The following is a 16,633-nucleotide window of genomic DNA, read 5'->3' on the forward strand; positions in this document are numbered from 1 at the left end:
AAAACGCATCAAACTCAAACTAGTCCCGGTTAATCACTGATTAACATTATATTGGAAACCACATGAAATTGCATAGGCCAATCCTCAACCCAGCATATGATACCAAGAATTGGCTTTCATTGGTTTCGTGGCAGTGCACACAATCCCCACAAACCAGCCACACAAGGAACTAGATCATTAACAATCCGCATTGCCAACTGAATCGCTGGGGAACAAGACAAACTGTGAATAGCAGATAAGCAGTCACCATTATGTCAACACACGGCAATGCATACACCCACTCCGACAGGGAAAAATTATAGTGTCAGCCAGAGGCTCCCCGCAGACCAGTGTGTGTTCGAAGCAGGGGATCAATGCTGACAAGATCTTATTACTATTATGGGTCAGGAAAGGCATCCATTCTTTTAATCAGATAAGGACCTTTTGGCCCAACACGCAGATGATTACACCGAGCAGATATTCATGCCGCTGCTTTTTATTTGATTGTCTTGAGTCGTCAATCACAGCTACTGGCCCTGGTCCAGGACACGTGTTTACTACCGTGTAATTACTGACCAGTAATATCACAAAAAAGAGAACGCTTAACTTGAACTCAGATCACCTCGGCTCGGTTCAGGACCGAGAGCTGCAGTCTACGCTTAAGAGCCGAGGTCTAAGTGAAGCGTCATGATGCACCTGCAAAGTGGCTTTGGAGAAATGAATTATTTAAGGAATTGTGGACACACACAGAGAGATGCACATGCGCACACAACACACACAATCATACATACAGACACACACACACACACACACACACACACACACACACACACACACAAAATCATTTTCTTGCAAGCTTGCAGCCTGTGCGCTGGCTGACGATGTGGAGAGTGTATGCTGGGGGTGATGGGTTAGTTTCCCACAACAGATTGTTTGCACAACACAGTCCTTAATCCAGCTCCATTAAATCAAGCCTCTTTAACACAATATGCCAGAACATCTTACTTAGACTCTCAACAGCCAAAACAGTAAACGTCTTCAACATGATTCTGTTACGAGCTCTCCATCAAACTGGGAAGATGTGAGCGAGCTGCAAGACCTTATCCAGCTCATGTGCCGCTATGAAACGCTTCGAACAAAGAGTGAACATCTGTCGGAGAGGAGAGCAGTCCAATGTTTTTTTAATGAACATGGAGCTTTGATGGATGGATCGGACCATCAACAGAGAGAAAAATCTCAGAAATGTAGACATAATGAATTTGGAAATGGGTAGAGTATAGTTTGCCACAGATTGAAATATCAAGAACCAACCTAATTACTGCAAATGGATCATCGAGGCCAGGTCAGTGGAAATCGTTCACTTCCCAGAAGTTCCCACCAATGACAAATCTGACTATCTTTTTCAGCCCCCCCCATCATCAATACAGTTTGCTTCCCAAATGCTGAAGTTACGAGGATGTTGTTATGGTAAACGATTTCTGGAGGCTACATGTTGATGCATTATTTATGACTGTGATTGTAGCCATGTTGGAGGTGGGACCTCTTTGACTGCCGGTCGATCGGTCGGCTGGCTGACCGTCACTGGTGCTTTGGCCGGAGACCCAGTGGGAGGAGAAGAGAGCAGCGATGGGGCCAGATGGCGTGGCAGAGCAGGTCCAGGACCAGGAAGGGACAGGAGGATCCTTCAGGGCCAAAAGATGCTTCTGCATGAGGGAGTAGTGGCTAGCAGATTGGCGCCGGTGGTCCACACCACGGCACTGTGTGTTCAGATGGGCCCATGCGACAGAAGCTACAGCTTGTGACTGGTCGTGTGTGTGTGTGTGGGGGTAAAGCTGATGAAAAACAGAAAGGGCAGTGCGGAGGCGCTCACACCAACATGTTCTCTTCCTCACTGTGTGACTGAGAAAGACATGTCCCTGAGAGTTCTGTTTTCTGAGAGGCTTATCTTAGCCTACATCGCCCAGCACTGGGCTACACACACCTTCTTTTACTCACTGAGTGACTGAAGGGTCTCAGAAAACTCCTGGCTCTGAGAGGCTTATCTTCCATATCTCAGCATTGGACTACACATCATCTAGTGAGCTGTCTTTTCTACTCCTTTCTTCTTTCTAACACCATGTAATAAACGGTGGTAGGATCATCATCAATGAATTAGATGAAAATGGTAGAAAAGAAGAAAAATAAGAGGCAGGGCCCCATCATGACATTCTAAAGTGCATCGTCACTCATCAAAAACTTATTCAAATTTAGTAGGATGTCCAGTCCACATTGGGAGGGGTTTCGTTATCAAACGTTGAGCGCATGGCACAACAAGGTGTTCCTGGGTTTTTTAATCAGTCATATGGGTGTGTTTGGGGCGTAACATCATTTAAACAAATGAGAATGACATCTGTCATTCCCTTTAACGGCGCAAAGCGCGATATGTCAAATAAATGCATCGGTATTTTGGCATTCAACGGCGCATTTGAAGGAGGCTGCTTGCGATGTATGGAATAGTCATTCTTAAACCATGCTTTACTAAAACCTAGCATAGCCTTCACGCATTTGCACTCGTCTATTATTTGAACTCATTGGCAAAGTGAAACAAACTTCACCAAGGTGTCAGTCAACGACAAGACAGTTATATGCAGTTACTTTCACTATTGACTGACAATGGGTTACCATCGAAAACATAGGGCGAAAAAAGCAACACTTACCCAAATATTGCTCAAATGACTGAACAAAACAACATTTATCCTGCAGAGGAGTTGCTTATATCTCGTGACAGTGCGTCTTCAGCTGTGCTCCATACGTGTCTCTCGCCTCTCCCCTAATCACTTTTAACCGTCATTACCAATTTGCACATGATGGTGAATAACTACTCATCATGAGATGTACAATATTTCGTAATATCTTTATTCTAATTATGTTTCCCATTGTAATCTTGCAATTTGTAATGTTTTGCATGGACGTGCGCTGGTGTGCGTTCATGAATGATAGAAGGATGGTGCACTCTTAAAATAACATATAAACAACTCGGCATAGATTTCTGACCAGGTGTACAATAGCGATTTTTAGACAATGCGCCAGGCCCCTCCCTAGGTTGTTAATTGCCACACCCCTGGGCGCATTGTTTAAAAAATAAAACGTGCAAAATACCGAATTAAACTTTGCGCGGGTGGAAAAAGTACTGGGGAACAAGAACACACAGAGTTCAGACCTCATAAGCATGCAAGTACACGACATGGATGGGAAGGAGGGAGTTTCTCATTAAATCAGAGGTGCATACAGGGGATCTCCAATCACTCTCCTCTTCCCAGCATGTTTACACTCCACAGCACCTCAGCCCACTCTGGGACCATAAACATCCCCAACAACCCTCTCCTCCTCCTCCTCCTCCTCCTCCTCCTCCACACAGATTGTAACACAAGGTAACAAACATCTAGGTAACAAACAACTCTCTCTCTCTCTCTCACACACACACACACATTTTTTAAAATGTTCTATACCAATCAAATGACTTGACTTGACACACAAACTCCAAGAGATCGCCATACTCTGAAGGCAGCTCCCCCAATGACGCACGACATTTGCAAAAAAAGCCAAACACCCTCACGCTTTCCCGTTATAGGCCAGCATGACGCTGGGAGAGAAGGAGAAGAGTGAATAACGAGGTCCAACGCACAGCCTTGAGTTTGCATAAGCTGGCCTGCCATCCGGCCACTTGCAACTCCACCTACGGGCTCACGCCCCGGCACATGTGAGATGACACAGAGAGAGGGAGAGAGAGAGGGAGAGAGAGAGAGAGGGAGAGAGAGAGAGAGGGGGGGAGAGGGAGAGGGAGAGGGAGAGAGAGAGAGAGAGAGAATGCAGGCTGCCCACGGACAAGAACCCACAAAGGACAGAAGCGGACGCGCGGAGGCTACACGGCCAAGGTCACTGCCGAGAGTGACGCTGACTGAAACAAGTGTGAGTGCTGTCTCGGGAGGCAACACTGTCATGTTTGGATTGACGGGCATTGACTGTGATACAACACATACCAAAAAACAAATAATGCACCTTTCTGTAACATCCACTCACTATTGTTCCATCAACTTCTCCCCTTATAAGGGAAGGTGACGTCATTCTGAGCAAGCTTGAGAGTGGCTGACTACAACCTGGTGGTGTGATTATCTAACCCATTCAGGGATAACCACACACACACACACACACACTATAGGGACACACACGCATGCACACACAGAGAGGCAAAGGGCTTCTAAAAGGAGCAAGCATTTCTACAGCTATATATCCCACTATTAGGACTGTTTGAATCAGAATCAGTGTATTGCTTCTGAATACACGATAAAAATCGTTTTTATATTATGATGTACACAGCAACACAACAGCAAATCGTAGAGATTCCATGATCAACATAAAGTCTTCATCCTGCTTTTATATATAATCAAACATTGCAAAACGACTTTCAATGCAAAGACTGTCGGAAGGTCAACATTCTCCTTGACTCGGCTGAATGAACACATCGCTTGTGCGTTAGGTTCGTCAACCGGGAGACGTCTCAGTTCTAGTACCATTTCAGGCAAAAGGGATGTAACCTAGTCCCGAATAACAGTACAACTGCCGGGATTATTTTGGGTGGGGTACCGTGCTGCTGTCCTGTTCCGATCACTGAAAAAATTACACATCTAATAATGATGCGTAATAGTTTCTTCGAGACCTCACTGGGACGCACCTGTATTCAAATCCCAACTCAATTAAATGGATACAAATCCTAGTATTTTTTTTCTTGGCTATGTTCTGTTTAACGTCCCCATGTTCTTTTAACCACAGATGCATTAATTGACAGAGGATGCTGCCATACGGCTATCCATAATGGTGTTTAATTGAATGCGATGGTCAATGGCACAGGGGTTTTGGCAGGCTCCATCCCCTGTCTACATCTCAATAAACGTTTATATGGACACGTTTCAGATCATTATTGTTACATTACCGGTCAAACAAACGTTTCAACGACACCCGATGGCATGCAACATTCATGTAACGTTACCTCCTGATAGATGTGACTGGGTGCAAGTAATTCAAAATTACTTACCGCCTTTCAGTGGCTCGGGTCTATTTGGTCGCGTCACTTTCGTGGATGGATGCAATGATACAAGCCAAGGCTACAGACCACTCGCTGACTTCTGCTGAAAGATAGACATTGAAGGGCTAGACTGACTACATGTATGGGAAAAGCGTTGGACGAAAACGAATGTGGGCATTATGCTGTGTAACTAGCAGGCTATTCACATCTTTACCACTAGGATAGCTAGTAGTTAGCCACTCAGGTCAAGAAGAGCGACGATTGCCTGCTTCTGTCAGACCCCCACAAATGGGCGACAGACCAAAGCAGGACCACGCTCACCAACGTCAACTTCCTTCACTACATTTGGAGCCAAGAGTGATGTTGACACTTCACTACAAAACGCTCACCGAGAGACGTGCGGTTGATTTCTGCACAATCTGCAGTGATGCCGAGTTGCGTCTAACTCGTCAAATGTTAACATTTACCAGACCGGTATGGTACACTGTAAGGGGTTTGCTGTGGCTTTTTTGTTGGCTAGCAATACGTATCTGAATGACAGATCAGATCATGTGAATCACAGATTACGTTGGGCAAGTCATGTAAATGTGGATATAACGCACGTATTAAAAAGACATTCAGTAACGTTAACGTACAGGGGTACAGCGAGTCAGTTTTGTCAGTCACCAACATTGTGAATGCTGGCTAACATGAACTGCATTTACTAAGCTAACAAGCTAACCATCTCTACCAACGTTCGCTACCTGTCAAGTTACCGCTCTAGGCGGCTAGTAACTAGCTAGTCTATGTTCTGGCTAGAGATACCTGTGTTGTGTCTCACCGTAGTCCTCCGGGAGACCGTATCCAGGTGGAGCAAGCCGCTAGCTATGTTAATGTGAGCCCAATTAAGTCAGAGCGTCCAATACAATGTCGCATCGTCATTTACCACTAGCAATGTCAACCCTCCCCAGCCGTGCACAAGAACCGTCGTTGGTACATTTGAAGACTAGTATAACGTTAGTCTCCTCCAGCTGGGCTTCGTTCATTGAGTAACTGTCTTGCACCCGAACTTGATGCTGTTCTTTCACTCCCTTAGGGAGAGTGACGTACAAATTAGTCCATTGGTTACCTACCGTGTCAATCATATTTTAACATCCCTGCGATTGGTCACTGTCGTTAGGGGCATGGCTACAGACTACTATTTCATGATTCCGCCACCTGGTGGCCATGCTACATTTCTAAAACAAATGCATCTCACTTGACTCCCAAAATGAATCAATATTATTTCTCAACACGAAAATAAGTTAATAATAAAGGCGTTTTTATTTCAATATTTAATGGTAGGTGGGTTGCAGTCTCTACAATAATAAAATACAACAAATCTGCGAAAAAAGAAAAATCAATACAATTATTTGAATGTACAAAATAATCACTGCCCTCTGTCCTCGAGACTGTCTGCCCTCCTACCTGACAACCCTGTTCCATTTTCAGTACAGCAACAGGAGAGTCCACCGACACACAGAGTGTCTGATTTTGGAGGAAATAAAACGGAGATAGTACTGCACTACCAAAAAGAAAGAGTTTGGAATTCCTGTTACGGACATGTGTTGTTGACACAACCAAGCCTGGCTTGAGTGTTCCAAGTGCCTCATCATTCTGCAGTCCAGTACAGTACTCTGGTGCAACCTCTCGCCCAGACATGTCAATGTAGTAAGACATTAAATAAAAAAGAAAAGAAAAACCGCCTAAAGGCCAAGTAAGGATTTGACCACATCGATGTCCAGTTCTCCACTTACAAATCATTATTTATGTCATTTGTTTTAAATCACACCATGAAATGTGGTTGACTTTAGGTATTCACTGAAGTCTTGGCTTCTGGAGCACCTAACCTCTCCTATGTGGAAGGGGCGGATACTCATCTCAACTCGACTTCATCTTACAGAATAAGAGGCATTTCATATGATGCCTATATGGGCATGTAATATGCGATCTCTATCTATAGGAAAAGTCACTGAATCCATACCTTCCACCACACATGTAATAGTGAGGAAGATAAATGGCGATAAAATAAAGCTCAATTAAGAGAATGGTGAACACTTAAAAAAACATTTGATAGACAAAAGGAGGGGAAAAGAAAAGCAAAAGAAGAACTGGTGTGTGTGTAGGAGGGATTGACACGGGGGGGTTGTGGGGTAACTGTGGCTCTTGTACTCAGAGGAAGTAGGGAGTCGTTGTTCTAGGTGGTATGACCCTCTCAGAGTCGGGCACAGCACGGAACAGCTTGGGTTCTCTCGTGTTGACGTCCTTGAAGACCATGATGGAGGCAATGTTGCCGCAGCGGTAGCAATAGTTGGGGGCGGACCACACCGTCACCAGCTTCTCGTCAAACATGAACTTGTAGCCCTCGTGGACCAGCTGATGGGCCCGGCAGATCAGCTTCAGGTTGTTGATGTGAACAAACTTGAGGGGGGGGGGGGGATGAAAAGCAAAGCTTAGAGCACACATTTTGAGAACTATGTCTAGGTTGGGTTGTGATGAAAGTTACAATACAAAGTACAAAGAAATGTGGACGTGCCTCAATGTGCATACATGCCACAATGCAAACATGGATAGTGTTGCATCATAAACACTACTTTAAAAAGTACTCAGTGCTATTACAACATCGCTATGACAACCCTATTTAATGAAGCAGTAATGAGTTTGGGTTTTAATGACCTAAAAGCCATGCATATTTTGGATACACCACCAATAGTCTCAATGGAATGGATAAAAGCTCACTAGCATGCTGGTGTCTTTTGGTGATATAGTTGACAATGCCATCCTGTGACACATCCTGTCAAGCTTTTCTTTCATGTCAACAAACTACATGGCATGGCCTAACTGGTTGGCAAGACAGATTTACATGTGTAACTGTTCTTCACATAACATGTAGCTTCCAGATGACTTTGAAGGTGATACCAAAACTAGTTGCCTTACAAAATCTCAACTTTGTTGCATTGTGCTGCTCTACCGACTGTGGAAACATTCTGTTTTTATTTTGTAGATTAGTAGGTAGGCCTTGTAAATTACAAATAGTAACCAGTGGGCCTTACCTCATTGGTGACTTTGGCTCCAAACAGCCAGCCAGCTCCTCTGGGGCTGATGGCCCAGGTGTCCACATCCTCGGGGTCAGACCACACCAGGTCACAGAACGCCCCCTTGTGGGGAATCTCCTGGTTGCGCTCTATGGTGCGTATCTGATCGAGGGTCTTGATGTCTGGGGAGAGGCCTCCATGCACACAGAGGATCTGCTCATCTATCAACTGCAGTGAGAAATTTGGATGAGGCGCAGGACATCTCAGTGCCTCAGCTCTTGAACAGAATAGCTATGCATTTACTTACACTGGTGTTAAGAACTAATAATAATAATAATAATAATAATAATAATAATTATTATTATTTTGGCTATGGTGAGATTTCCACTTTTCCAGCCTCATTACCACATTCAAGTTTGACCAGATTTTAAGTGAAATCTGAGTCTATTTAAAAAAATATATTAAAAAAAACCTGGGACCAGGTTTAAGGACTGTTCTTCATGCTTAAAGGGAATGCAGAGGTACTTACAGCTGCCACAGTCAGCATGTCAAAAACCTTCGTGCAGTATCGCCATGCATTTGCATTTCCATACTTAGTTTGGCACTCATCTGAAACATAGATAAAAAAAATATATATATATATTTTAATAACCTTCAAAAGTTATACTTGTGTAATACTAATGTATAGCCTACAACTTAATAACCATCACAATCATATCAGTTAATAAATACTTCAATATATACAATTTAATAACCATCAGTCTATCAAATCTCAAATGATGCGGTACATAATCCATGCGAGCTACCACAGAATGATGTTAGCAGCCATGCTGAGACTGTGGAGCCTGCACTGCAGAACTTACCATAGAATCCATACACCTGTGTAATCTGCCTGCTCTCATGGTTGCCACGCAGCAGTGTGATGCGGTCTGGCCACTTGGCTTTTAATGCTAGCAGATACGTGAATGTCTCTAAGCTGTAGTAACCTCTGTCCACAAAGTCTCCCTGCGGGGGGGAGAGAGAGGAGTCTTAGGCCTTGCACTCAACATAACAGACTTTCATAGAAATGGTCGTCATAAAAGCCGTGGGTTTGATTCTCGGCAGCCACCGCTTTGCCCTTGAGCAAGGCACTTAACTCTGCGTTGCTCCAGGGAGACTGGGTCGCTTTGGATACAAGTGTAAGGTAAATGCATGAAATAAAAAGATAAATAGTATGTACAGGTTGTATTCTGGTATTCTGGTATTTTAGTCCTGAGAGAACTGGCAGTACCCTCCTTCCCAAACCAAAGAACATTCTGGTACAGACTGTGTGCTAATTATGATCAATTCAAAAATGATCTTGTAATTTTAATCTCATCTGGACAGCTGTGTCATTGGCACAGCATGGCGAAAAACATTTCTCACCACTGTTACACACACTGGCCTATCTTTGCACTGAATCACAACAATGTTAAATCTTTTTATCTTCAACTTTGCCCTTGTCCTAGACATCTTAAAAAAAGTTTGCATTAACACATATCAAACATCAAGGTCCCCTGTTTACATCTGTGCTATTTAGAGATGTTTTAAGGTGTGAATTTCCAGGCATCTAGACACACAACACAAATTGTATTATCCACACATTCGCAAATCTTTTATAGAAAGGAATACTATCCAAGTAGTGAATTTACAGTTCACTTGAAAATATGGTATTGTACCAAGAAAACACACTTTGTACCACTGCAGCTCTGAATCTATCTTTGGAGCCGGTTAATGTTTCAATGGTCAACATTAACCATTTCTGCAACACCACTGATGTCAAAAGACTTATGGGATTTATGCTTGAGCCTGAATGCAGAAGGCACATGGAAACAGAGCAATTAATGACGAAGAGAATGAGCTGTCTGAGCTCTGCATTTTAGAGCTATCATATTCTTCTATGAAGCCACAGACAAATTAGCCCATGGTTTGTTGTGTAAAGGCAAGTTTGTGTTCATGGATGGTTTATTTGTGATAGAAATATGGCCGATATCTCCCTAAGGGTTGCCATACCTTCTTAAATATCTACTTCAGGTACTTCCCAGGCCCAATGTATTCAACATCAAGGACTGAATGACTGTTACAACTTGCGGTGTATGGTATGCGTATTCATACCAAACCGTTTAGGTACAGAACATTAGGTTCAATACAGATGTGTACCAAATGTACCAAATGCAGTCTTTAAAAATACTATTCCCATTCTGCATCAAAAACATTGTCAGTGAATTTTAGGTTAGCAATACCTACATGCTTACTGTACTAAATTAACCGAACTGTGATTTCGGTACCGAGGTACACTCCCACCCGTGATTTTTGTGTACCATTACACCCCTAACTACAACACAGAGAATGTTTCATAATAAAAACTATAAGCCTATTACAAAAGTTCAGACAACAACGGAAAAGAGCAAGAGGCATAAACGTGAAAACACTTCTCAATATTTCTTACTTCTGCGGTTGCAGTGATGGTAGACTATGTGGTCTTTTTCCTAACACATTATAGCCCATTTCTCAAATTCACAAAGTTTCAAGGATTTTAAGGACCCATGGGAACCCTGCTGACTTTTAACAGGGATATCCCATATTTAGCATATTTATGAATCATGGATATGGAGGAAAAACACTCATCAAACAATTATTCACCATTACTTACCATAAATATATAGTTTGTGTCTGGAACCTGACCTCCAGTTCTGAAGAGTTCACATAAGTCATAAAACTGAAAAACAAACACAATACAGTTAAGAGTCTACTTAAACAACTGAAAGACATACATGTAGTTGATTAAGCTCATTGTATTTCAAGACGCACCTGTCCATGGATGTCTCCGCATACGGTAACTGGGGTGGATACAGGCTGTACATTTGATTCTTCTAGTAACAGGTCACATACATAATCACACAACCTCTGCAACAACACAGAAAAAAAAACAATAATCATAATCACTTTTGGACTACTATGGCCATTCAGTTTGAATACAACTTGTATATCATATTAGTATTTATTACCACAGCACAGCTAAAAGGAGAACTGAAATGTAGCTAGTCACCTATGCTCTACAAAAATACACATAAACATCGTTATATGGCACGGTCTAGTTTTGAAGTACATAGGTGTGTTAGCCTATGCCCATTGCCCAGGCGTTTACGTTAGACAACCTGAATAAGATTCACAAGTCTACTTTCGCTTTCCAATCACTTGTCTTGCAAGCAGTCAAATGCTTGACTACCAGGAACGACCTGCCACCATCAACAGATTACTAACCATGGCCTATTTTACAACTTATACTACAAGTGACAGTTAAGTAACTAGCGTTGTCGAGCTATTCTTACACATTTGTTAGGTTAGAAGCTAGGCCTAACGTTACAACATGCAGGTTGTCAAGAATGACTGTTTGGATAGTGCCCCAATGGCCTGTGCAATAAAGATAAGTTAACGTTAAGTTAACTCACACCAATTTATACAACTTAACTCAGCTAAAGTTACAAATGACGGCGCCAGGCTCAATATTCTAGCACTTACTCGAATTTAACTATTGTCATGATATTCAATAACTGGAAGGTAAGTAATGCTATAACTAAACGTTTATGATACAAATAAGGTTTCGTTAGCTGCCTGTGAAGAAGGGCGACATTCAAGTCATGTCTAGCATAGCTTAGCCAGGTAACGTTAAATGCAACGTTAGGGTTGACATCGTTAGCAGTCAGTTAGCTGAGCTAGCCGTTCATCACTTACCCTGATTTCAAAAGTTGTACTTTTCTTGATAACTTCAGTCATATAAGCCATTTAACTTTAATGTCATTTAGATTATTAAGCATTTATTCCAGTTAAGTGTTTTTGCAAGCTGTCTGGCTACGTTTGCGAAAAGCTAGCTAACGTTAACATGTCTTAGCTAACGTTAGTTAACGGCAACTAACGCTAACATTTGCTTGGCAGGAAACAGAACTGCCAGTCGGGCCGATAAATATTCTGACTGCAAATGTACTGATCCTAAGAACTACAACAATATATTTTATAACTTAACCAATCATTGTATAGCTTACCTTTAAATCGTTCTCTGGGAGATATTTGCACTGTCTCGCAATCTCGACATATTTATCCAAGTCTAACGGCGCCATTTTAAGAACAACAACTAATGCTGAATCAAAAAGGAAGTACTCTTACGTCATTACCGCTTCTTCTGTTATATTATTGGTAGTTGGTGTCATTCCCTCTTTAGGCCTTTCTTTTACTGTCTATGCTTTAGGCTAGGCTAAAATAATTAATTTAATATTTGTATTTTTATGCACAAATGCAAATATGATAAATGACGAGGCACTCCTCTCTATATTCATCAAACATAAAGGTATAACAATAGGATTCAAACCATAACCAAGCTGGTTATGGTTTGAATCCTATTTTCACCACTGTGGATGACCTCCTTTCTGTATGTCCTTTTTTAAGTTGTTAACTATTTAAGTAAATACTATTATACACGTCTCTTTAAATGTTAAGTCTCCGGGTCTTGCAATGTGGTTTATGTCCTGACTTGATGTAGAACAGTCAGAATAGTTAGGCCTTTAGGCATAATAGTTAGGAAGTTGAGAGACAGCATCACCCTTTACTGTGAAAACAAACCTGACAACAAGCTCAGGCAATGTAATGGCTATAGAAAGTGCACCCTTGTTAATCAGCCAGAGCTTGTTATGTTTGGTACATAAAAACCTTTCGCTTCACCCTGTGGAACACCTCTAAAAACTCAGAATTCAGAACATTACTGAGCATAATTCAGCAGTATCACCACACTGCCACAGTTGTAATCCGGCTGTAGGTTAATTTATGCAATATGCAGAGTGATTACTAACTGTAAATATCCGAGTGGGGATGTCCTGAGATACGGCCTCTCGCGATGACTCATGGAATGCCTCTCATCCAATCAGAAATTAATAAATAGTTCAACTGGACCTAATCAGAGCCATATAAAGGTACCTTTATATGGCTCTGCACCTAACTGTTGTATAAACTCGGAATTTAGGGCTGCTTTTGTTGGGGACTGAAGAAACGTTTTCTTTGAAAGTGAACTGTCCTCGGACTGGGTTTAATTGTTTTGTGTATCTGACCTCAAAAATGTGCTTTTCATTTCCCAAGATAATCTTCTTAGCCCTACTGTCATGTTCACCATCAAGTTGTGATGGATTTAACTTATCAGTGTAAACGGCACTGCATCAGAGGAAGCATACTCATTTGTGTGGCAACATTCTAAACATCGCATTTCTTCTTCTTCCTGTCTGTAACCACACTCAGGGCAGTTGTTTGTGGGGCCAAACACACCTACGTCAGTCGCAATCTTCGGGACCTTTACTCTCAGCTCATAGTGATTGGTGTTAAAGCGAGGAATATGGAAATGAAGACACGTCTGAAACAGCCAGGTAGGCTACTTCTCAGTTATAATGTCTTCTGAAGGTCTAAACAGAGCCCAGCCAAGAACTCCAATACAATTTTGATCGACTTTGAGGGAAAGTTATGACCATGCAGGATCATTCAGACCAAACGTGACAATTTTGCTACATACTATTCCTATTTATGTACCAGCATGCAAAATTTGAGCCTCCTACATGGTTTAGTTCTTGCGCTATGGGCTTGTGAACTTTGACAAAAAAAGAGGCACCCCCTACCCCCGTGAAACTGCCTGTATCTTGGAAAGTATTGATCTTACATACAAGTAATTTTACAGTGTGTCTCCTGGGTAACATAGGTACACCTGTTAATTTTTTTGAGATCTAAGTGCGTGGGCCCTGGTTGAATTGACGTGGAATGACCGTGTTCTATATTGTGAGAAATTAATTAATGTTGGTTTAATACTTGTTGTAATGGGATAATTTTTTGCTGGGTTCATTTAACAGATTTCCTCAGTTTCTGATTGGACCAAGATTGGTGACAGGAGCTACAACCTAATAGGCTACTCTGGGGTGTATTGAGGTAAGGAGGCATAGAAATAGCCTGATTAACTCAATGATTTCCTTCATGATTTAGGTTCTAAAAACTTCACATAACTGAGAAGGTAACTGATTTAACACTATGTACACTAAATGGTTACACAGATTTAAATGTAAAATTAGCCTACTTAAACAGTTTCAGTTACTGAATATTTGCCTATGAGGTTGTTGTTATTCATTTTTACTTTTCTGAAAGCTGCATTAGAAATTTGAAATATCCAGATTTCTTTTTCATGCGCACAAGTTAAAAATTTGAGACCAACATTTTTCATTTGTGTGAACCAATCACTGCACCTGTCCTCTAAGTTTACTCCTCCCAACAGAAATCTGCACCAAAGACTCCTGTAACAATGAATATCTTCAGTCACAGAGATGGACAGCATGCTTCTCACAGTTGTGATCTCACTCATATGTAAGCTATCCATCATTGTTCTATGAAATTCTGCCTATTTTTAAATACAGCAAAAAATGATTATTATATAACTTTTTTCTAGGTGTGAAATTTATATGTCTCGAGAAGATCTCTGTGGCAGAAGTAGAGCTGAAAGTTAGACCAGGAGATGACATCATCCTGTACTGTGACTTCAGTGTAAGCAGCAAGCTTGAAATAGAATGGCATAGGAAGTGCACCCATGTTAATCAACCAGAGCTTGTTATGTTTGGCAACTTTGAAAATCCTTTCCCTCGCTTCGGTCTGAAATGGAACATCTCAACAAAATCAGTTGATCTTAGTATTCAGAACTTCACTGAGCATGACCTGGGTCTTTACCACTGTGAGGGGGAAACGAAAGGAATTGCTATCAATGTCTTGTTTGAAGGTAAGTCAGAACTCGCAAAAAGTTTTTCACTTCTTGTAAGAATTATTGAGAAAAACATATCAGAAGCGCTGCCTGTGACTATGATAATATATAATACTGCAATTATAATTGCAGTTGGTAGGCTACACAGGAAATATATGTGGTCTATGAAATGAACTGCTCCAGCTCGATATTAGTTACTTCAGAATACAACTCAAGCAATGTGTATTTTCGTTACAAGGTTATTTCATCAGGCGCCACGGTCAACTTTAGTCGACAAGATGCGGTACTGAATAAAACGGCTGATTTTGTCAAATAGGGTGTCATATTTCGTTCGACCTCCACTCCACTAGATTGCAGACGTCATACGTCATCCCCGAGTCGAAAAAGGGGCATGCTTTAAACAAAACCTTCTAGCTACAGCGCATTGAATCAGTGCGTGAAATATCGGAGCTAATGTGCGTGTGAGCCACTTTGTCAGAGCGATATTGTCAACGTCAGCGAGTATTTGCATTAGATTATCGTCTAATGGCATCAAAAAAGTTTACCTGAAATGAAGTGTTGGGTCTTCTATTCGCGGACCCTGATTCTGAAGGGGAATATCTGCCTTCAGAAAATGACGGTGATTAGTTTAGTGAGGCTTCAGATGCGTCCCTGCCTTGCAGTGATGTAGCTGGACAAAGTGAGAGTTTACTCCATAGTTTAGCTTACACCAAGCACAAACGTTGAATCGTTTGCCCAATGTCACTGGTGGGAATAATGTTTCACGGGTTCGGAGTGTTCATCGGGAAGTTAGCAGGGTGTTAGTAGTGTGGCGAACGAGGCTGGAGGTAGCCTAATGTCCATAGCGCTAGCTTCTGTCTTCTGAACGTGTGCCTCTCCGCAATCGCGGCGACAGTAACGTGGTGGGGCCTTTGTCTAATGCCACTGGGTATGTTAGACGAGGTCGAAGTGCTCATAGGACAGTTAGGGGGAACGTAGAGGCAGTGTGGGGAGTCGCAATGAGAATGACAGTAGGCCTAGTCCGAGCTGCGCAAATTCTCTCCACTCGACGCGAGCGCGAGGCAGATCTGGCCATGCTGCTCGCAACAGGAGCAGAGGTGGTGACACGGGGCAGGAGAGCCATTAGGCCATGCATAGTCTATCACAAGATGATGGGAATGCCGGCCCTGTATGGATAGGATATGGATATGGATAGTCATTATCTCTACAGCAAAAGGCCTGCTACATAAAAAAAAAATTTGTCAGCCATTTATTAGTAATGATTTACACTGTTGATTATCTATTTCCCTGACCATTTAGGACATATATGTGTTCTTTTTTGTGTGTTGTGTGTTCATGTCCTTGTGATGTGTGTGTCTTTGTCAGCTAAGAAAAAAACAACAAAAAAAACATCAACAAAAACAACAAAAAGAAAACAAATACTAACATTGTCTCTTGTCTTGTCTCGTCATCTCACTCCTGATCTGTGCCTTTGCCCGTGGCAAGTGAGCTTTTGAACTAAACAGGTCTTGTCTACTTGTGTTTGTGTGTCATCTGAATAATATATATGTGCCCCATACATGGAATCAGAGTGCCTACTGTATGTAGTAAATGGAAAATCTCTACAGCAAAAGGCGCCTACCGCTACATGCATTTGGTTTGTTTCTGCCATTTATTAGTAATGATTTACATAGTTTGTTTACTATTTAGTATTTACCTGAGCATTCAGTATTGTGCAATATAGCATACAGAAGGTGAGGGACATTT

At 41.9% G+C, this 16,633-nt stretch overlaps 2 protein-coding genes across 11 annotated transcripts in view; both read right to left on the bottom strand.

Annotated features, from left to right (window-relative positions):
• The window catches only part of scai (suppressor of cancer cell invasion), a 34,961-nt gene extending 28,713 nt beyond the window's left edge, over positions 1–6,248 (bottom strand). For 2 of the 10 annotated variants that reach the window (XM_042060547.1, XM_042060542.1), the window contains exons 1-2: positions 5,862–6,248; positions 5,051–5,141 (exon numbers count right to left, since the gene is read on the bottom strand). The gene's annotated coding sequence lies outside the window, so the exon portion shown is untranslated. Of the gene's footprint in view, positions 1–5,050; positions 5,145–5,845 lie in introns of all 10 variants that reach the window. The other 8 variants (XM_042060544.1, XM_042060540.1, XM_042060548.1 and 5 more) reach the window with 6 other exon arrangements.
• Positions 6,249–6,320: 72 nt separating this feature from the next.
• ppp6c (protein phosphatase 6, catalytic subunit) lies at positions 6,321–12,295 on the bottom strand. The gene is made up of 7 exons (XM_042060550.1): positions 12,156–12,295; positions 10,924–11,019; positions 10,766–10,831; positions 8,958–9,099; positions 8,624–8,703; positions 8,113–8,322; positions 6,321–7,480 (listed from the first exon to the last, which is right to left on the bottom strand). The coding sequence occupies exons 1-7, from the start codon at positions 12,228–12,230 to the stop codon at positions 7,232–7,234; spliced, it is 918 nt and encodes a 305-aa protein (XP_041916484.1). The 5' UTR covers positions 12,231–12,295; the 3' UTR covers positions 6,321–7,231.
• Between the last annotated feature and the right edge of the window lie 4,338 nt (positions 12,296–16,633).

The sequence above is a fragment of the Alosa sapidissima genome, chromosome 13 (assembly GCF_018492685.1).
Source record: "Alosa sapidissima isolate fAloSap1 chromosome 13, fAloSap1.pri, whole genome shotgun sequence".
In the NCBI taxonomy this organism is placed as follows: Eukaryota; Metazoa; Chordata; class Actinopteri; order Clupeiformes; family Clupeidae; genus Alosa; species Alosa sapidissima.